This window comes from Pelophylax lessonae (assembly GCF_965119305.1).
Source record: "Pelophylax lessonae genome assembly, chromosome: 6".
In the NCBI taxonomy this organism is placed as follows: Eukaryota; Metazoa; Chordata; class Amphibia; order Anura; family Ranidae; genus Pelophylax; species Pelophylax lessonae.
In genome coordinates, this window is record NC_138773.1 from 106,801,211 (window position 1) to 106,824,904 (window position 23,694).

A 23,694-nucleotide genomic window follows, 5' to 3' on the forward strand; every position below is an offset into this window, starting at 1 on the left:
AAAAAAAAAAAACAATATTTTTTACTTTCTGCTATAAAACATTCCCAATAAAAACATTGTTTATTGAGTTAGGCCAATATGTATTCTGCTACAAATTTTTGGTTAAAAAAAATCCCAATAAGTATATATTAATTGGTTTGCGCATCTACTAACCAGGGGAAAGATTTATGTAATTTTTATTTATTTTTTACTAGTAATAGCAGCGATCAGCGATTTCTAGCAGGACTGCGACATTGCAGCGGACAGATTGGACACTTAACTGCCACTTTTGACACTTTTGGGGGGACCAGTGACATTACTATAGTAATCAGTGCTAAAAATATGCACTGTTACTATACTAATGACACTGGCAAGGAAGAGGTTAACAGGGTGATCAAAGGGTTAAATGTGTGCCAAGGGATGCTTTCTAACTGTGTGGGAGTCTGGATGAACACAGAGACCTGTGTTCCTAAATAGGAGGAACACGGGATCCCTGTGTTCATCACTGACAGAACATCGGTCTGCCGTGCTTACATAGGCAGACCGTCGTTCTGTCTCCACGGGGAGCGATAGCGGGTTGCCTGGTGAACATTGCTTCCGCTGGACCCGCTGATTGGCTCTCCCTCCAGCCAATCCATGCGTGTGCCTGCCCCTACCATCTGCTACAGGAAGCGATGTACAGGCACGTCGTTTCACGTAACAGAGCCGACCTGCCGCAGTATAACTACGGCGGCTAGTCGGCAAGTGGTTAAAATCAAATAATTACTTTTCTCAGTGTATGGGCATCTTTACACATTATATCTCTTGTACACTTGCAGGAATAATGCTGAAGTCTTTCTGTTTTTGAGGCCTGTTTGAAACAACATGAAAAGTGCAGTAACAAACAAAAAAACTTTTTATTGATCTAATTTTGACTACCTGAAATTTGCTTGCCAGTGGTTTCCATGCTTTTTAAAGCACCTTTTGACCATCCTTACTGCATACCTTGCTAGGACATGGCTGTCCGTCTGAAAATTCTAGCTGCCTGGCTGTCCGGATTACCCTGTGCCTTCAGTTGTTTCAATTTATTGACCTGGAATAACCATGCAGATCTAAAGTTCTGACTTCACTGGCTTCATACTTGTTCTTGGTAACTGTAGGTGACTCTATATAGTATTGGACCCTGATGAAGTCAGGCAACTAGCATTCCTGGTAGGTAGCCTACATATTTCTCCCAGTACCAGTTTCCCTTAAAGCAGCCTTATTCTTAAACGGACCCTTTTCCCATATCCTATTTAGCCTTCTGAATATTGTACAGAAAAGCAAAACAAAAAAAAACCTGCAGTCTGTCCTGCAGAAAAGGCTGCTTCTCCAGACAGGCACTTGATTGGACCCCGGTGTTTAACCACTTTAGCCCCTAGGGATTTGGCTGCTCAAACACCAGGCCCTATTTTGCGATTCGGCACTGCGTGATTTTAACAGCCAATTGCGCGGTCGTGCGACTCTGTACCCAAACTAAATTGACGTCCTTTTTTTCCCACAAACAGAGCTTTCTTTTGGTGGTATTTGATCACCTGTGCAATTTTTATTTTTTGCGCTATAAACAAAGAGCGATAATTTTGAAAAAATAATATTTTTCACATTTTTTTATATGAAATTCTCCAAAAAAAAATGTAAAAATCAAAATATTTTAACATTTTAGGCCAATTTGTTTTCTGCTACATATTTTTGGTAAAAATTGCAATAAGCATATTTTGATTGGTTTGCGCAAAAGTTATTGCGTTTACTAACTACGGGAAAGATTTTTGGCATTTTTTTTTTTTTTTTAACTAGCAATAGCAATGGCGGCGATCTGCGATTTTTTTGTGGGACTGCGACATTGCGGCGGACAGATCAGACCCCTGACTAACATCTTTGACACTTTTGGGGTTACCAGTGACATTACTACAGTAATCAGTGCTATACATATGCACTGTTACTGTAAAAATTACACTGGCAGGGAAGGGGTTAACTTTACTGGTGATCAAGGGGTTAAGTGTGTCCATAGGGGTGTGATTCTGTCAGGGGGCGTGGCTAGTGAAGTAACCACAGAGACATGCGATCCTATATAGCAGGATTGCATAGCCTCTATACTTCAGGGAGAATGACAGATGGCTTTTTTGTTTATAGCGCAAAAATTAAAAATCGCACAGGTGATCAAATACCACCAAAAGAAAGCTCTATTTGTGGGGAAAAAAAGTTTGTCAATTTTATTTGGGTACAGCATCGCATGACCGCGCAATTGCCCGTTAAAGTAAAGCGGTGCTGAATTGCAAAATAGGGCCTGGTCAGGAAGGGGGTAAAATCCTTCCGGTCTTAAAGTGGTTAAGAAACACTGTGATGGTAAATCAGCTTTGACTTAAACCTTGCTTTCTTTAGATAGGGTTTTTTTTTTTTTTCTTTTAATAAATGTTTGTTGGAAGATGTAAAGGACCCAGAAATAGAATTTGGAGGATTTGGACAGAATCTAATAGGTCACATTTCCCAGTATGGGTGACACATAACAGATCAGCCTGCTGTCACAGTGCTGTTAAACTGTTTGACCTTCATCACCTTAGAATCAGTATAGAACTTGACAGCAATGTGTGTTTTTGCAACTCTGCCCTATAATAAGCTTTCAAATACCCTGCTGTGTTTCCCCCTCTCTTCTTACTCCATGTCAGCATGAGCACTTGGCTCCCATTTTCTGCTGAAAGAGCTAAATCCTACCCCCCCCCCCCCTGTTCCTCTTCAAAACCATGGTGTAAGGAGCTAGAAATGGAATGAGATCCAGTGAAGTGGACTAAGCGTAGCTTAGACTTTTTCTTCAACCACAAAATACATGCACTAATAATTCCATTCATTCAGCTCACTTTTCCAGAGAAAAGAAAAATGGCAGGTCAAGACATGGTTACCTTTTTGTATATATGCATACTTTGACCTGTCAGTTTCACCAAACCTGATTCATTTATAGATGATCACAGGTGGGCTAAGTCACCAAAATGCATTTTACAGCTGTCATTCGCTCGAACAATAAGAAATGTAGAATTGGAGATTGCCATGGCACCTCTCTGTTCTCCACTTGCAGTAGTTCAACAGGCAGGTTGAGCTGACTTATGCTGGCCATACATGTATAGATTTTCGTTCAGAAATTTTCGTTTTAAGAAAATTTGTTTGATTTTCTAATCATTAGTGGGGTCAAATCGATGTTCGTTTTCCACTGCAGTGACGGGAAAATAGAAGGGGCAGGAAGAAAAATTTTTCTCGATCAACACATTTTCGGGCAGTTATCGTTCAGAAATTACATTCATTTTAAAATTGAATGTTAAAAGCAAAAGACAGTTTTCGAACGATATTTGGCCATTCAACGAATGTTCAAAGAATTTTCATACAAATGTTCTAGGAACATTCTCGTCCAAAAATATATACGTGTATGGCCAGCATTGGGAATTTCAGCTGCAGATATGCTGGGGTTTCTGGAAAATCTATTTATACTACTGGATGAATTGCTACCTGTGTGTTTAAGAGTATTGAATGCCTCAGGGACCTTGAAAGATCCCGATCGGAAAAAAGCCTTGTGCCTCAGAAGTGAAAAGATGTAGTTCAGACTTAGTGGTAGTAAAGTCTAAAATGTACCTTGTAGGTAAGACTACAAAAAGTCTGCATGTGTCTTTAAAAACCGCTTGAACCTGTGCCATGTAGAAGACACTGGCTTAAGCCCTTGGCATAATTGGCGCATGCGCAGTACTCCATGCATACATGGAACACTAAGCATGCCGTGGATGAAGAGAACGCTGTGCCACTATGGCATCTCGCTTGCGCAAAGGTGACATCATCATTGCAGCTCAGCCATTCAAATGGCCAGAGCACACAAAGATGGACCTGCCTGCAGTAGTGACAGCATGCTGCTGGAAAGGGATCAGTTTGTAATTGCATACTAGCACATTATGGCATTACCTGCAGGGGGTCATTTCATTTTTTTTGGGTACGTTTACTACTGCTTTAAAGTAGAACTAAACTCATTGATTAAACGGTTTCTCAAAACCATTCCAGTCAAGGAATGCCCTTAATGGTAGCTGTCAGTGTTACATATGCTATCAACTGAACTGTCATTCCCTCAAATGGCTGGTGTCATAACTGGTCACATGTGCAACACCAATGGCCACTGCAGATCAAACAGAGGCTAAGATGGCCGCCTCCTTGGCTGTAAAGTATAAGGGAGTATATAAAATTTCGCTCAGACCTGCCACTTGAATGGAATCCCAGTTGTATTAAATAGATTTCATTACAATATGTATGATTTTTCCTGAACAAAAAAAACATATTTACATGTACAATTTGGTATTTCAATAAAAAATTTACATCCTGCTCTTTTAAATCTTCCTGTCCCTATGGTAGAAAAGCACATCGATTTTACCCCTCTAACAATTCGGGCCAATTCACACTGTGTGGTGACAGACGTTTTCTGCATGGTAAAATGTATGTCACTGCAGGGACGCACAGGAGACAATTGTTTCCTATGTGTCCCATTCATGATGCAACACAACCTAGATATGCTGCACTTTATCGCAGTGCACCGTCCTGAATCGCACTGCAATGTCGGGCAGTGCAGTGCATTGCGACGTCTGACATTGCAGTGAATGAAGTGTACATTCTGTACACTTCAAATTAAGCTGGTACAAAACAAAAATGAATAAAATGGGATGGTGTGGTGTGCCGAATCATGCATCACACTGCCCTCTAGCCAGCTGGCAATGCAGAGCGGATGGAGAGCTGAATTGATCCGGCTGTTCTGCAATTTAACAGCTTTGGCCCTTAGAAAATTCAAAGAACATACATACTGAAAACAATAATATTCTAGTGAAATTCTACTGAACATGAGAGCGCTGCTTGCTGGAGAACTCCTGATAGGGCCAAAGAGGTCAAGAACAGACATAAGCTGGCCACATACATTACAGACTAGTTGTAGAATCTCCTTTGAAGATGCTCACACATAGGGGTTTATTTACTAAAGGCAAATCCACTGTGCACTGCAAGTACACTTGGAGGTGCATTTGCTGCAGATCTGAGGGGGACATGCAACGAAAATAAACAAAATCGCATTTTTGCTTGCATTGGATGATTTAAATCAGCAGAGCTTTCCCTTTTTTAGATATTTCCCTCAGATCTACAGCATGTGCACTTCCATGTGCACTTCCATGTGCACTTCCATGTGCACTTCCATGTGCACTTCCATGTGCACTTCCATGTACTCTTCCATGTGCACTTCCAAGTGCAATTACAGTGCACAGTGATTTGCCTTTAGTAAATAAACCCCATAGTCTCATTGTGCGATCTATTTTACGTCTATCGACAAATACATAGACTGAGGGCCAACCTTCTAATGAAGATTGTACAGAGATGTAATATTCAGATTGCAAAGTGCGTGGCCAGCTTTAGATTTAGCAAGAACTATTTAAAGCTAAGTTCCACCCAAAAGTGGAATTTCTGCTTTAAATACTCCTGACCCCCTGACATGCCACATTTAGCATGTCATTTTTTTTTTTTTGGGGTGGGGTGCCTAGTTTTGACCGGTACCTGCTCCCACTAAGCAGCCCGCGTGGAAGTTCTCCACTCCCCCTTCCTCCCTGCAAACTCCCAGAAGATTGCATGACCATTCAGGACGCGCAGGGCGACTAGATCATGCCCAGTGTGCGCCCGGCTGTGAGTGATGCCGGCGCTGCAGAGATGAAAAAGTAGAGAACCTAGGCTTTGGACGGCTGCATCGCTGGCCCGTGGGTCAGGTGAGTGTGTGTTTTTAAAAAAATCAGCAGGTACACTTTATCTGCTGACTTTTAATAAACACAAAAACGTCTGGAAATCCGCTTTAAGGGGGAATGGTCTGCCTGACTAGGTATAAATTACTTGGGATTGTTTAAGGAAGGTTCCCACACTACATCGTTTTTTCTAAATCTTAAAGAGATTTGCAATCAGTAGGAAATGAGTGGGCAGTTTAGGATGAATCTATCAGTTTTCCTGGTGTGTAGGCCGCATGCGAACAGCTCTGACACATAACGCAAACGAAAGGGGCATATTTATAAAGCAGTGAATGAAGAATTAATACATTCACTGCAGGCCAAAAAAAATCACTTGTCATTTAAAGCACATGCGCTAGGAAGATATATCTGCAATGAATATTTGAATGTCCCATTTAATGGTTTATAACTCTCCCCAAAAAATGTTACAGAAACAACAATGCGATCTTGCATGCCATTTGGTATAATATTCATCTGAAATGGCTTCGGTTCAAAGGCCCCACTTCTTTTATGATTGGTAAAGATGCCCAGCTGTTTTGCACTGCTGTCAAATGTATTTGGATAGTAATGTTGGAATTGCTGGATCCATCGTATTCCCAAACCAAATATATCATTTATATGATCTCCTTGTCTGTCAGACCTAGGTTTCACCATAAATGGATGCAATTGACTGTGCTTTAGTTGTATAATATACGTAGGAGTGACAATAATTTTAATAATCATTGTTTTAAAATTTTAGCTCTGATGAAAGTAAAGCCTATGCGCTTATTTTTTATTTATTTATTTTTTCTCTATCTTTATAGCTTCTGTGCAACTAACACCAGATTTCTGTAGAAAACTGGATAGTCTTGTAGGACCTCAACTAACAGTGTTAGCTTCAGACATCTGTGAACAGTTCAACATCAACAGAAGAATATCAGGGTATGTAACAATGGGCTTTCATCTGGGGTGCTAGGATGAGTAGACACTTGCTGGTAATGTCATTGGCTATGTTAGCCTCTCCCACGTGTTCCAATTGGCACAGCATTATGAAAGGTAACACTACTGGCTAATTAGGAACATGTAGGAGAGGTAGTTCAGTTAGTGCTCAATTATAGTGAAATCACACACAAGAATATGGGACAATAGCAGTGCATGTAGAGGTACTGTATAGGCAGGCACCGCTTGGTGGCTGGTTCTAAGTTTTACAGCACCTTCCGTACATTTACAGGCAAGTCTGCTTCAAGTCTAGTCACTGCTGGTATTTCAGGTATTTGTCAATGCAGGTAGGTTCAGCCTTGTATAGCTAGGGATCATACCAACCCCTGTTTACCCCACTGCATCCACTTGTGCTGCCACCCTGCCCCCACCCCAACCATTCTACACTGAAATAATCATGCAATGTTAGAGCTGACGTTGCAAAGTTTTAGGGTTCTTGGTGAGTTTGATGCACAGAGGGTGGTTGGACCATGCAGTTTAATGTTTCCTCCAAAAATGATATACTTTCTGAAAGCAGTGGCCCTGTAGAATAAATTGGTGGCAGTTGCAATTTTTATTCCACAATATTTATTCAGCTGTTTATCTAATGCATATTTTCAGAAGAAAAAAAGTAAAATGAGTTTTAGCAAACACAATATAATACCCAATTTGTCTGATAAAATATAAAAAATGGGGTTGCAATAGATACCAAACATATATCAGGATTCAAGTGTCTGCCAAATGGCCAAAGACTGTAGTACCTAATATGCTACAGATGTTGTAAAAGCCCTTACAGTTAACCATAAACTGTGGCCCTTGAATTGTTACTTCCACTCCAATGTTTGCAGTTACATGTGTGGTGCAGTTGCGGTTTACATACACATTTGCGAGCCCGTCGCACACTTTTAAATTTGTGTGTGAGCAGGGGAGGACAGGGTGCTTTAACTACCTCCTTACCAAGCCTATTCTGACACTTCACTCCTACATGTAAAAATCGTCTTTTCTCTTTTGTTCATTGACTGACACAGCTCCTGATTCTTTTTAAACATTGGGTTATACTGGACCCTACAGTACAGTAGGCAGGAAAAAGCTTGACTACGCCTATGGGCAGTCCCAAAGGGTATACAACCACTCTCAGCACTCAGTTTGGTTCCTGCCTAGTCAGGAGTAAGGACCTCATTCCCTGCTGGGATCTCTTGTCCTGGCAATTTTTTCCTTTTAACTGGAACTTTTTCCTATCTGTGTTATTTTGTTCCTGTGAGAATCTACAATCAACTGCTGGACTGGGCGACCGACTGGATAATCTAGATCTAGATTGCTAGGTCGGCCGCGACATAGTCCCACTGCACGGGGGCTGGCCTGCGAGTTAAACGTCTCGCATGACCGCATACAACCTGGCCTCGGCCTGAGTCACAGCGTTCCTCCTGGATGACTAGCCCCCCCCCCCCCATTCCGATGGAGCAGTGGTTTGTCAGAAGCAGTGCCCACCCTGCACTGGTATGATAAGTAGCTGTCCCCCCTCTACCCCTGGAGGGTTTCGAGGTGAACGTGGGCCCCTCCCTGGGACGGTGGGACTACTGGGTTCCCCTCCTTCCCCCCCAGCCCCCATCTGGATCATTTCATTGGTTTATTTTGATTTTTGGATTCACAGCACAGCTCATTTTATAAGATATATATTTACAAATATTGATTACATAATTTGTTTTTTACATGATTATTATTTTATATTGCACCTATTATATTTTAGATAAATGTGATTAAATATTATACTAGCACTTTAGAGGTATACAACAAGGTATTGCACTTTGTGAACTAGGGGAGGGTAGATCTGCGCTAAATTGCAATTAATTAGCAGCGACTACATATCGCACATAGAACTCCCCTAATATTGGCTCACAACCACTGATAAACTGTGGCGCCAGATCTTTTTGGCTTATATAATCAGGACTTGCATGCGGGTGCTCAGTCTGATGGTGTCTACCTTCGAGGCGGTTCCGTTTGCACAGTTCCACAGGAGATTCTGAAAAAAAAGAGATTTTTTGTCAAATGGGACAAGGATCCACAGTCTCTAGACAATCTGATCCTGTTGAGCCAGGGTAGGAGAGGGTCCCTGAGCTGGTGGTTTTCATTCTCTGGCACTTTGACAGGGCAAATCTTTCCTTCTCCTGTACTGAACGATGGTCACCACGGATGCCAGCCTGTAAGGGTGGGGAGGCATTCTCAGCATGCTTCATTTGGCCGCAAGGCTTTGCAGGCTGCTGTTTAGAGGACCTGGTCCTCTTTGAGGGTGTATGGTTTTTTTTTCAGGTAAGCTCCAGTTGTTCTTGGTTGAGCTCCAGCTTACCTGGTTGGCTATGGTTTAGCATTTGGATTTTTTTCTGCTGTTTGTCCCACCCCTCATGTTTAACACTGCTTTGGGACGTCCCAATGGTTAAGAAGAATCAGGAGCTGTGTCCGTCAATGAACGAAAGAGAAAATGGATTTTTGACTTACCGTAAAATCCATTTCTCTGATGTTCATTGACGGACACAGCCCCCTCTGTGGAGTTGGCTTTCTTCTGACTGCTTGTAACAAAACTGATGGCCTATAGCTGAATAGTAGGTGTATACCCCCTGGGATTGCCCATGGGCGTGGTCAAACTTTTTCCTGCCAAGTGTCCTACTATTGTAGGGTTCAGTATAACTCAATGGTTAAGAAGAATCAGGAGCTGTGTCCATCAATGAACATCAGAGAAATGGATTCTACGGTAAATCGAAAATCCCTTTTTTTTTTTTTTTTTTTTTTTTTTTATTTTACTTTGAACCCCCAAATATATATATATTTTTTAGCAGAGACCTATTTTTTGTATAATATGAAAGATGATGTTACGTTGAGTAAATAGATACCTAACATGTCACGCTTTAAAATTGCGTCTGCCTGTGGAATGGCGGCAAACTACGGTGCCTAAAATTCTCCGTAGGCGACTCTTTAAACGCCTTTACAGGTTACCAGTTTAGAGGTGGCACAGGAGGTCTGGTGCTAGAATTATTGCTCTCACTCTGAGGTTTGCAACAATACCTCACATGTGTGATGCTATCACCGTTTACATATGTGTGCGGATAAGACCTTGGGTGGGAAGTGATTAAAATTTGATTTTTTTTTTTCCAGTTAACTTTATTACTATCACAAGGGGCTTACAGGCCTCTTATGTATTAGCATGGGCAGGTGATAGGTTCTCATAATGGAGACTTTTGGGGGTCTGTTAGACCCCCAGTGTCTCTACTTGGGCTAATCAAGCACATATATAGCTTGAGTAGCTACTTCACCAGCTACAGTAGTCAGGGAATTACCGCTCTGAAACCAGATGTGATGAAAGGAATATCCATTTTGGCTTCAATTTTTGCAGAGGAGATCATGGATCTGATTTTCTCACTCCTCACACTTCTCATGGTACTTTTACTGAACAGCAGATTTCCAGCTGAAGAAAATTAGACTAAGCTCTTGGCTGCAGCCATGAACTTATTTTAAGATAACAGGAGAGGTGTATGGCGCTGCCAAAGTATGTTAAATTTCCATGTGTCTTACAATGATGCTACATAAATATAAGATGTGTGTCTCCACTGTGGATATTAATAAAGTGTCAAGTGCATTAAATAGGTGACTGGTGAAAGTAAATTTAACTATAATGAGTGATCCAACCCTGTGAGGGTTGTACCCCTCACAGGGTTGGATCACTCATTATAGTTAAATTTACTTTCACCAGTCACCTATTTAATGCACTTGACACTTTATTAATATCCACAGTGGCGACACACATCTTATATTTATGTAGCATCATTGTAAGACACACGGAAATTTAACATATTTTGGCAGCGCCATACACCTCTCCTGTTATCTTATCATCTTACTATATTTCTAGGAATATAGTGTATAGGTGGGCTGCAGCCAGTATTTATTATAATAGAGGCTTAAAATTATCCTAAGCGCGGATTTCTCATTTTTCATGAACTTATTTTAACCACTTGAAGTCCAGGTCATTTTAAAATGATCTAAGAACTGCAAAGGGTTAAGTTGCATCATTTTGCAATTTTGTATTAGTGATATATTAATTAGAAAACTAGCATGGTCTTGATGTGATGTTCCCTATAAAGTGACTTTTTGTTCCTCTCTTTGCTTCAGGTCAGAGAAAGAACCACAGTTTAAATTTATTTATTTTAACCACATGAACCTAGCAGAGAAAAGTACAATACACCTCAAGAAAACCCCCAGCGTCTCCCTGACTTCTGTACAGCCAGAACTAATGAAGATACTTGGGGATATTAATAGTGATTTTACAAGGTTTGTCAATTTAGGGTTTATACCCATATTCTGGTTATGGTGGCACCTTAATGTAATTTACCCACTTCCATACATGGCCAATTCTGGCGCTCCTACATGTAAAAATCATCATTTTATTGCAAGAAAATTACTCCGAACCCCCAAGCATTATACATGTGTTTTTTTAGCAGAGACCCTAGGGAGTAAAGGGTTGTTGCAACTTTTTATGTCACACGGTATTTGCTCAGCAAATTTTCAAACACGTTTCTTTTTTTTTTCGGAAGAAAAGAAAAAACATTTCACAAATTAAAAAAAAAGCAAAACACTAAAGTTAGCCCAATTTTTTTGTATAATGTGAAAGATGATGTTACGCTGAGTAATTAGATGCCTAACATGTCACGCTATAAATTGCGCATACTCGTGGAATGGCGCCAAACTTCGATACTTAAAAATCTTCATAAGCAATGCGTTAAAATTTTTACAGGTTACCCTTTTAGAGTTACAAAGGAGGTCTTGGCTAGAATTGTTGCTCTCGCTCTAAAGTTCGCAGCGATACCTCACATGTGTGGATTAAATGCAGTTTACGTATGTGGGCGCGACGTAAGCGTATGCATTTGCTTCTGCGTACGGGGACACTTTTAGATTTGTTTATTTTTTTAATTGTTTTATTTTTACTTTCCATTTCAATTTTTTGATCACTTTTATTCCTATTACAAGTAATGTAAACATCCCTTGTAATAGGAAAAGTGCATGTCAGGTCCTCGTTATGGAGAGCTCTGGGGTCAATAAGAAAGCATAAGATCAATAAAAAAGAAAAACTTATCTCGGCTTTGTAGCCGAGATCACGGCAGTATTTACAACTGCCAGGCCAGACGTGGCATCCTAAACGTCGTACCCAGGCCTTCGGGAGTCGAAGACTGCTGGGGACCATGTGGTCCTCGGTATTCTCTATGGTGAACTTCCCCTGCCGGCGGATTTTTTTTCCAGCTTGCCAATCATACGGGTGAGGGGGGGTCTCCTCCCGCTGCCTGTAAGAACAATCAAGCGGCTGAACAGCTTCTATGATTGTTCTTATGGTGAAAGGAATTGCCGGCTTCATTCAGATATCCCCACTCAAAGCCCAGGACGTCATATGACGTACTGCAGGCGGGAAGTGGTTAAGCAATCTGAGTTTCACCTTAAAGTCGTAAAAAGAGAGAGAAAAAGGGAGGCTGCCATAGTAGATGATTGTAAATGAACCCTATGCACACGGGACAGCACTGAAAGGAAGAAAATCGGAATGATGGTCATCCGCTGACATCCGCAATGCCATTGACATACATTATGTCCGTATATCATCCGCAAAAAAAATAGGATGATTTACGGACATGCGGAACGCCCGTGTAAAAGGGCCCTTAATCATGTTTTTTTGTGCATTGAGTTGAGCTTCAGCTGGGTAGGGAAAAATCTTTTGTCTGAAGTAAAGGTCCTCCTATAAGACACAGGCAAAAAAAGCTGGTGGGGTCCTTTCTGTGTATTTACACCCCCAAAAGAAAATCGGACAAAATGTTAAAACATAACATTACAATATTATATTATGCTAAACAGTAAGAGGAATGTAAAAATGATCTTGGAGATGTTTGTGATTACTAGTTCTTTAAATACTACATTGGCCATAGGTTGTAATCACTTTGAGGGGAAATAAGACTGGAGCAGACACAATCCAGAGCAGCTGTGCATGGGAACCAATCCGCTTCTGTCTCTTAATTTTAAAGCTTAACCAAACAAACCGAAGATAGAAGCTGATTGTTTACTATGCACAGCTTCTCCACATTCTGTCTGCTCCAGTATAAGTACTTTACCCTCATTATGTTTATTGGTTGCTTGTGCTCTTTGCTTTATTCTGACGGATTTCTGCTTTTACAGAGAGGATGAAGATGAAGAGATCATAGTAAAAGCAATGACTGATTATTGGGTGGTAGGGAAGAAGTCTGACCAGCGAGAACTGTATGTCATCTTGAACCAAAAGAATTCCAACCTAATTGAAGTAAATGGTAAGCACTAAATGAATTTATTTATTCCTTTTTTTTTTTTTTTTTTGTCCAGAGCTTTTATTATTGCTTGACAGGTACAGTAGAATAATTCCTTTAAGCTCTGTTGGCATCCAAAACCAAACCGTCCTGTCCTTTTGCAGGGGTCTTCAAATTATGGCCCTCCAGTTGTTCAGGAACTACAATTCCCATCATGCCTAGTCATGTCTGTGATTGTCAGAGTTTTACAATGCCTCATGGGATGTGTAGTTCCACAACAGCTGGAGGGCCGTAGTTTGAGGATCCCTGCTTTACAGCCAAGGAACCTGCGTCTGATTGATCTGCAGTATGCTGCACATGATTAGCTATGACTTTTGATGAGTTAAACGTTTTGGTTGAGAGCTAACAAAAGCACACTAGTAATTGATATCTAATAATCACTCTATATACCAGAGAACTGGAAATATTAAAATGATCCCTGCGCTCAATGATTAAATAATAACTAATAATAAATATATAAAAAATATTAATATAAATAATAATGACTAAAGAATAAATGCTGCCACTTTAAAGCACATAGAATATAAATAAGAACTCATAATAAGTATGCCTAATAGACACTAATAGAATTCAATGGCGCTAAAATTAAAAAACACAAAATAATACATAGGATCATATAATAAAAAATGTCCATGAAGATAAAAGAGAGAGAGAAGATCCATAGATTAGAGCTGAAGAACCCTGGTATCCAAGTGCTGGGAGTTGACACCAATTAGATCCACCACCAATCACTGTGCAAACACCCAATCGTGAATACACTCACCAGAAAAATTTGCCTCCCACTCTCGTGGAATAGGCAAACACGCTTAATGGCAAAGCACTGGTCAGCTGGATAGTGTAGTCAAACACGCTTAATGGCAAAGCACTGGTCAGCTGGATAGTGTGGTCTTAGCATCACCGTCCATCTCATCCAGGGTGAACTGGTATTATGAAAGAATAAAACATCCTCCCATAGTGCAGTAACGTTTAAAACTCAAATTCATTTTTATTAAAAATAATAATCATCCACTTACATTCTGCACATATGTAAAAAGCCTTTAACAGATACAGAAATCCAAGACCGGAGTGTCTCCAGCATCGCTCACCCTCTCCACGCTGGTGAGTAAAGCCGTCTGGGGTCACTCGTCAGTCTGATGTCGTTTCTTCCTGATGCCATACAGCCACGTCTGAAGCGTTTCGTCATTTCCGACTTTGTCACAAGGGGGTCAGCTGTACGGCTTGGCTCTCCGGAAGATATACTCATCTAATTACATCGAGAGATGGCTCAGCTGGAATCACCCCTTCCACCTATTGGCAACGATAAACTGCTAGCATGACTTGCTTCCACAGTTAACCAAGTGTGCAATTAACCCATTAATGCACGTAACATAACTTGCCTCCACAGTTATCTTCATGGACATTTTTATTATATGATCCTATAGACTATTTTGTGTTTTTTTTTTTTTTTTATTTTAGCGCCACTGAATTCTATTAGTGTCTATTAGGCATACTTATGTTAGTTCTTATTTACAGTAACAGTTATTCAAGGCATTCCATACATGTAAGTGTTTTGAGAGACAGTTAAATCTGTGGGTTTAGTTCCAATTTAAAGCGTAATTAAAGGTAACTAATAAAAAAATTGCAAGCAGGGAGCTCTTTATTGCAGGAGAGACATGCAGTGTCTGCCTGCACACATCTACTATTGAATGCAAAGTGAGCTGCACACGCACAACTCACCGTGCATTCCCGCCACACTCCGGCTGTGCCGACCTGACAAACTCCCATGTGTATGCGCGGGCTGATGTCAGATATAATGATATAACCACCGCATTGCTGGATTAAGGTGAGAATTTCTTTCAGCTTTAACTGATCAGAAAGCAACAGTTGAATTTCCAGAAATCTGCAACCCTTTTCTGTGGGAAAAAGATTGCCTGCTGTTTGAGTTCTGCATTGTTCCAACAGCCATGCAAATATGTAAATTCACTCTTCCTAATTTTGTCATGAATGACAAAATCTGATGCAAAATATCTTCGCTCTAAACCAATAAGCGCTTTTGCATACTAGCACATTATCAAATACTCACCTTAGCATGAAGCCCTCTCAGCGGCACCCAGTCACCGCTAAGAGGGCTGATATCTTCTCTCATACTTTCTTGCGGGATCACAGGCTCTGGCGCTGTGAGTGGCTGGGGCCGCAATTAAGTCACTCCCACACATGCGCGCAGGAGCCCTCTGTTCCAGCAAGAAGTTATGGCACGGTACGCCGGACCTTGAGAGCGCATGCGCTGCTGATGTCAGCGGTTGCATGCAGGGTGAATGTCTCCTAAACCATGCAGGTTTAGGAGATATTCATTTTACCTACAAGTAAGCCTTATCATAGGCTAACCTGTGGGTAAAAATAAGAAAGCAGGGTATACAACTGCTTTAAAAACAAGGGGGTTTAGTTGCACACATTTGCAAATACATGCATAGGCTGCGTCGGCCACACCAAGGCACCCCAATGCACTACAGTCCTAATGCCCCATACACACGTGCAGATTATCTGCAGACTTTTGTCTGCAGACTTACCTTTTCTATGTAGTGCAAGGGCCTGCCGGATTGCATACAAATTGAAAGTGTTTAGGTTTGACCTCATATTATATGGTTTTGGTAAGTCTGCAGACAAAAGTCTGCAGATAATCTGCACGTGTGTATGGGGCATAACTCTCTATTATTTTGAGAGTCTCCTGAGTTGAAGCACATATATACACTATTACCAAAAGTATTGGGACACCTGCCTTTACACGCACATGAAATTTAATGGTATCCCAGTCTTAGTCCATAGGGCTCAATATTAGGTTGGCCCACCCTTTGCTGCTATAACAGCTTCAACTCTTCTGAGAAAGCTGTCCACAAGGTTTAGGAGTGTGTCTATGGGAATGTTTGACCATTCTTCCAGAAACGCATTTGTGAGGTCAGGCACTGATGTGGACAATAAGGCCTGGCTCGCAGTCTTCGCTCAAATTCATCCCAAAGGTGTTCTGTTGGGTTGAGGTCATGACTCTGTGGAGACCAGTTGGGTTCCTCCACCCCCAAATTCACTCATCCATGTCTTTATGGACCTTGTAGTTCACCAACAGGACAAACAAACGGCAACAACTGCCCCAACCTATCACTGCCCTTTGCAGCAAGGAGCACATGGAAGGGTGATGCATGTCAAAAAACAACAAACAAAAATTCCCAGTTCACTTACCAGCCATCCTGCAAACAAACCGAATTGACCTTGTCTTAGGCTGGTTTCACATATATGCGAATTGGATTACACTGCATCCAAGTCACATAACATGTGAAATGTAAGAAATGCATAAAATATTCAAATCAATGTGAACATAATATGAGATGGATAGAGATAGATATTTATACATAGTGCATATCATGCAAAATGCGCACAGTGATAAATAAATCCCACGTGTGATTTAACAGAAATGAAAAAACAAATCGCAGATATACAAATAATATATATTCAAAAAATCTATAAATGTGAATCAAAAATGTGCAAAAAGATAAATAAAAATCCATAAAAACGTGAGCAATGATATCCAATGATAAGGGTGTCACAACATCCCAGCTAACACTATCCACCATCTAGCGCAATGGCCGTTCATCTTAAATCAAGAAAATAATCCTAATCGTGGGATTTACTCCGTGGCGAACGGTGATCAGCTTAGTTAGTAGTAATAGCGCGTTTCCTTATAAGGCAATCCTATTGGAGGGATAACTCTGTGGCAAGTAGTGATCAGCTCATGAAAAAACAAATTAATATCTCCATAGTGTAGTATATAGAATAATAATTTATAAAAAAAAAAAACATAGATCACTTACAGAGTAGTGCACAAATGCAGGTGTAGTTTTCCCAAATAGGACCGAGGGAGTCCCCGTATCAAACAGCGTGTCAAACACTGAACTTCCGGGCTCGGCCGTAGACCGGAAGTGAAGTCACCCGGCTCCTCCCGACGCATTGCGTCACAAAACACATAACTTTATCAAAGGTTTGGAGGCTAGGTGACGCTAGCCAGGAATATATACCACAGCGGTTGTCATAAAAACCGCATAATGAAGAGCAGACACTCCCCTGTTAACCAGTTAGACAGTAGATATTATCAAACCCACAAAATTAGAATGAAATAAAAATGGCTAAATTCGGCAATGCTAAACACAGCCGTAACCGCCAGGAATGTAAATTAGCAAACAATTAATACAAATAAGTTCATCTCATAACATTATAACATGATTGACATAGCAAAAATAGATATGAAACACTTATGAAAAACAAATACAAAAACAATTTACTATTGTATTATTCACACAACCTATTTCATAGTAAAATATAAAAAAAAAAAAAATATATATATATATATATATATATATATAATATAATATCTCTTAAGGATGGCGAGAAATTTAAGAAAAACTGAAAATAAAACATGTAATCTTAAAAATTAAAAATACCAAATAAAATGTAAAAAATATTTTGTGTATAAATACATGTGTTTCCTAGTGTTATTCAATCTGGTCAATCCTATGTTTGTGTGTTTTCTCATTAGTGTTTGGGAAAGTTCTAATTTTTGTAGGAATCTGCTCCAAAGCACTGACTTCCAAATTATTCATCCACTCATAGCTCTGTGTATGTCTGGTATGGGAAACACTGCTGGTACGGCTGCAATTGAAGTGCCACCCTTGCTAATATCTCCATGCTATGCCTTTCTTAGTCAGGTCATGTTACCGGAATGGTTTTGCGTTTCTGTTCCATGCTAAACTTTGGACGCATTCCGAGACGTCATCAATATTCATCCCATCGTTTTTCAACAGATGGTCTTAATAATTAAAATCTCGGGTCTCTCTCACACCTTGACATTGAAGGCATTTCTGCAGGCAGGTCTAATTTAGCAGGTCTCATTTCAGTGTAATAATCCTCCCCAGGGTATAAATGTCATGATTAAACCTGAAGTGTCATTTTAGTCAATGCAGGTGTCAGTGTTGTCATCCAAGTGTTTTGACAACCATAATTGTCACTTATTTAAATGATTGATGTCTAAGTAATGATTGATGTGCAGGAAATAGGTGCTTGCACTTGTGTATATATGTTGGGGGTCAGGCTGTAATTACATCCGCTTATGGATGTATGGGTATTAATAACAGCTGCTTCTTTTTTTCAGCCTATTGGTTGTACAGAGTTGTTACAAGCAATTAAAGGAGTCTTCAAATGACTGTTTGTATCTAAAATGACCATATACTATACCGTTATGATTTTACAAAACCTGCAGCCCTGTGTGCAAAATAGCGTACAGTGACCCTGTGAATTCACACCTGCTAAGAATTCTCTTTTAGATTCCCTTTCTTACGGAGTCAAATGAGAAACCGAGTGCTCATTGGAACATGGTATCTTAAACTGTAATGACTGTATAGACAATTTGAAGAAATGTACCAAGTCTCTTAACATCAGAGAAACCGCTCTGAACCTCCATGCAAGATGGTATCAGACCCCGGCTAAAATCCACGCTATTTTTCCCACAGTGTCATCACTATGTTTTAGGGGTTGTCACTTATCTGGTACATTTCTCCATCTCTTTTGGGAATGCCCACATATTGCTCCGATTTGGAGAAAACTGGACACCTTCGCCTCCAAAATAGCAGGTCCTTGGCTCTCTTACCCCATCTCATTGTCTATTAATTGCCCTGATTACATAGGCTACCACACTACAAATGAGACTAATTCACACACTTGGTGGTGTTGTCCATTGGGTGATCGCCCTACACTGGAAAACCCAATCTATACCTCTCTCCCAATTCAAACCCTGAATGGACGCCATAAGCAGGGTAGAAAAGATATTTCATAACCTTTACCATAACGCCCTATTATGATAAAAAATAGTCTCCTTTGTCCGATCATCACACAAATTTTGAATGTATACCATAAGCTATTCAGAACTCAATCTTCATTCTTATGTCGATATTGATGTTCATTCATTTTCTACTCTGTAACATAGGTATCTTGACACCATTAATCGGTCATGTCTAAAAAAAAAAAAAAAAAAAAGTAAATTATTGCTGTCATTGCTCAAAAAAGCAAAGGGATTTCCAGTCACTACTTACCAACCAGCCAGCAGGGGTTTAGTTGCACACATTTGCAAATACATGCGTAAGCTGCAGACCGCGACAAGGCACCCTGATATCTGCAGTCCCTAACTCTACCTTTAAAGAATCTCCACAATGGGAGCACATGCATTCTGATGAGATAGATGGGAGGACATGTGACTGGAGGGAGCCCACCCCTCCTTAAAGGCGCAGGGTCACACTGAACGCCCAGCACATAGCACAATGGCAGCAAAGGTGTTAGTGCGTTGCCTGACCAATATAAACGTTATACGATATTACAAAAAGTGGTCACCTCCCCCACCTATAACTGGTCTTAATAGTAAGGAGCACTGGAAGGGCAAAAAAAAAGCAAAGGGATTTCCAGTCACTACTTACAAACCAGCCAGCAACCAGCCAAATTAACCTGTCTAACAGTATGCGTTAAAAACAGGAGTTTAGTTGCACACATTTGCAAATACATGCGTAAGCTGCAGGCCGCGACAAGGCACCCTGATATCTGCAGTCTTGCTGTCATTGCCAACTTCTGCAATACTTTTATGCCCACCTTTCTTTTGGTGCTATTCGAACACCTGTGCGATTTTTATTTTTTTTTTATTTTTTGCGCAATAAACAAAGAGCAACAATTCTGAAAAAAATATATTTTTTACTTTCTGCATTCCCAATAAAAAAAATTTAAAAATCTAATTTTTTTCATAATTTTAGCCCAATTTGTGTTCTGCTACATATGTTTAGTAAAAAAAATCCTAATTGGTGTATATTAGTTTGCGCAAAAAAGTTATCGCGTCTTTAAACTAGGGGAAAGATTTATGTCATTTTTATTTATTTTTTAATAGTAATGGCGGCGATCAGCGATTTTTAGCGGGACTGAAACATTGCATCGGACAGATCAGACACCTGACATTTTTTACACTTTTGGGGGGACCAGTGACATTACTACAGTAATCAGTGCTAAAAAATATGCACTGTTACTTTACGAATGACACTAGCAGGGAAGGGGTTTACATCAGGTGTGATCCAAGGCTTAAATGTGTCCCTAGGGGGTGCTTTATAACTGTGTGAGGGATGGGCTTGCTGCATGAACATGGATACCTGTGTTTCTAAATAAGAGGAACACAGGATCCCTGTGTTCATAACAGACAGAACAGTGGTCTGCCGTGTTCACAACGGCAGACTGCCGTTCTGTCTCCACAGGGAGCAATCACGGGTGCCCGGCAGCAATCACAGCCGCCGGACCTGCTGATCAGCTTCCCCTGTGGCGAACAGGTACATCATTTCGCAGGACAGAGCCGACCTGGCGCAGTAAAACTACGGTGGCTGGTCAGCAAGTGGTTAAAGGGACCTTTAGTCAAAAAATTAAGTCTTGATAGATCACTTCAGGCTGGCTCCTTTCGAAACATTAGAAATAAGTGCCTATACTGTTTAAAATCCAGTAATGCACCTAATCTCACCCGGCTTTGCACATGCTCAGTTGCCGTCTATTCTCAGCACTGTGCCTAAAATCAGAGCCACTAGAGACGTATCAGTTGACAGCTTTAAGATTTACTGTTGCTGAAGAGAGAAGAAAGCAACAGGAATGACACAGACTGTGTGAGGGAACAAAGATGAGAGAGGGAGAAAAGATGACCAAACAAACTCTGCTAGCAGGGAGACACATAAGAGGTAAACTTACAAGTATATCTCTCTTCTTCTTTGGCAGCTGCGAACCTGAGCACTGTAAAGCATCGGTTAGCCTTCCTATCTATCTGGACCAAGACATACAATCAAGGCTGGAAATGTATATATTTTAATTCAAGAAAGTGCCATATAGTTTTTCAGACCATGGGGAAGGGGGAGAGATTCCAAGAAAGGAAGTGACTGCTCTGGACAAAATGGCAGCCTCTAGAAAGAAGAAACAAGAGCAATTCTGGAGGCAATTTTTAGCACACATTTTTTTGGTAGCATAATGTTTAATGTGGAATAAATGTTGTTCTGTTAAAGAACATTCATTTTTATCAAACTGTTAAATGGGCATAGCTCCGGTTTATTGACCTTATCCCCCTAAGTGGCAGTGTTCAGGCCTGGTTATTGTCTTCACCTACTTTAGCACTGGGAATAAAGGAAGAAGGTTTTATGCTTTCCCCATGGTGGAAGTACCAGGTATTTCCAAAGGGCTCAAGCAAATGAAGAGAATGTTAGAGGGAGCATGACAAAGGTAAGTATTGGTGGAAGAGGGGTGATGGGCTTCCAAAGGAACCTTGTTACTTTGTCCTGAATAGGTTTTACCACGCATTAATGTAACACATGGTCTGCTTTGTGGTGTCTTTCCTTTTGCATTACACCCCAAGGCACATGTGTTGCAGTGTATCGCAAAGCACAGGTGAGTATCCTTTGTATGTTGTCGAATTGTACATTTAAAGGAAAGGAAAATTGGTTCCTTGGAGTATACAAGGACGTATAATAGACCAGACTTAGCCCACCAGGCTCCATTGATAATATCACTTTCAGGTGGACTGAACCCAGACGTAGCAATGTTGTTTTTCTTTTTTTGTTGTTTTTTATAGAATTATGCTTGTTATGATATCAAAACTATTTTTTTTCTTCATTAATCGTTTTTTTTTTTTTTTTTTAAACAGATGAAATCAAGAAACTGTGTGCCACGCAATTCAACAACATCTTCTTCTTGGATTAACCAGCCTGGAATGGGCAACCTGTGGCAGCCATTTTGTTCAGAATATCAGTCATATTATTGACTGGAATGACTGTTGTAAGGCAATAGTTGCCTTGTAAGAATCTACTTTCTACCTGGAGGCTCAGAAATCAGAACGTTTTTAGATTTTAAATATTTATCTGATCCGATCACTCTTTGAACAAGCGCATTACATTTCTGTTACAGCAGTATGACCGCAAATCAATAAATCCACTAATCATTGTTATACTTTTAACTGCCTAATAAGTGGTGTGTTACACTGATACTTTTCCTTTCCAAGAAGTATTTCTTGCTTTACAAGTGAAATAAGAAATGTGCTTACATTTCATTGTTAAAAAAAAAAAACAATGTATTCATTTGACTTTTTGTTTTTACTTGCAAGGCCATCAAAACTCATCAAACCAAAGTTTCTAAAATGATGAAACCATCCCAAATATCGGATACCAAAATGGAGGGCAGTGGGCTTGCTGAGAGTAGATGTGGGTTTGGGAAAGTAGTTGTGGCAGATGAACCTGGATTACGATGGGTTTGGAGGACTTAAAGGATATCACTACATATAAATTGTATTAGTTGCCTATCTTGGCTCCTGCATATATTTTAAAGGAGAACGCTTCAATATTTAAATTATCAGTAAACTGATATTACACTACACTGGTTTATGGATACCTGCCCGTCACACCTATTATATGACTTAAAGAAGAATTCTAGGTATGGATATTTTATACATAGTTACATTGATCCAGCTTGGACCAATATAACTACTGTACTTATATATGATATCTAGTACCATATCTAGCTGATGCCCCTAGAAGCTGTAAATCACTCAAGTGGACACTGCCACCTCAGTAGTCTCCACTTGTTCCTTGGTCTTGCACCGGGCAGCTGCTCTGCATTCTTAAAACAGGTTGCCCGCTCAGCATGGACACCATTCTGCGAAATGCTTTGGCCGTCTGAATTATTGCAAATCGTTCTCTGATTGGACGAGGTGGAGATCAAGTCATCGCCGCCGACCCTCTTCATGTCCAATGAGATAAAGGTTTGCATTCAGAAAATGCAAAGCATTCTCTGAATTGCGCTTGCCCAGCAGTTGACCACCTGTGTTCAGAATGTAGTAGGGCAGCTGCAAACCCCCCCCCCCCCCCCCCGGTCCAGTGATCTTATGCAATGGACAGCTCCTCCAACCTGAACCAAAGTAACTATGTCTACTATATCTATACCTGGAATTCTTAAAATAATGTAGATGCCCCCAAATTTACTTCAGGTGTCGAGATGACTGTGCCCCTTTGCAGGAAGCCAACTCCATAAGGACAAGGTTTGATAACTTAAAGTGTGTGTGGAGGAACTCAAGTGGCTTGTCAGAGCCTTGTATCTGTTGAAAGCCTTTGAAATGAATTGGAACACCCAACCAGGTCTGATCCAAGATCAGCACCAGGCCTCAAAATGCTCTTTTGCCACAAACTCTCACAAACCCTTTCCAAAATCTTGTAGAAAGCCTTCCTAGAATAGCGGGGGCTGTTTACAACTGCAAAGGTGGTGGAGGGTGGGCAACCCCATTTTAAAGCCTGTGGTTTCCACAGTGTCCACAAACTTTTGGCCCTCTAAATTTGTTGTATGCATTTTATTATTCTTCTATTGAGTGTGAGCTGCAATAGTACCCTCAATGGATGTTGCAAATGGTGTACAACAGGTGAGAGTATCTTGCTCTAATAAAAGTAATGGGGGGTGGGGTGGGTTAATGCTGGATCAGACTTTATTTCCTGTCAAAAGCCCAAATTGTTATTTTTTTAAATTAGTTTATAAAC

The 23,694-nt window shown here is 40.5% G+C and overlaps 1 protein-coding gene across 1 annotated transcript in view; it reads left to right on the forward strand.

Moving 5' to 3' along the window:
• Positions 1–22,127, forward strand: part of CCZ1 (CCZ1 homolog, vacuolar protein trafficking and biogenesis associated) — a 110,115-nt gene extending 87,988 nt beyond the window's left edge. Inside the window, exons 13-16 of the mRNA XM_082262086.1 lie at positions 6,575–6,692; positions 10,887–11,045; positions 12,930–13,057; positions 21,819–22,127. Of these exons, the coding sequence (XP_082118212.1) occupies positions 6,575–6,692; positions 10,887–11,045; positions 12,930–13,057; positions 21,819–21,874 (461 nt within the window). The 3' untranslated portion in view covers positions 21,875–22,127. The remainder of the gene's footprint in view (positions 1–6,574; positions 6,693–10,886; positions 11,046–12,929; positions 13,058–21,818) is intronic.
• The last annotated feature ends 1,567 nt before the right edge of the window (positions 22,128–23,694 follow it).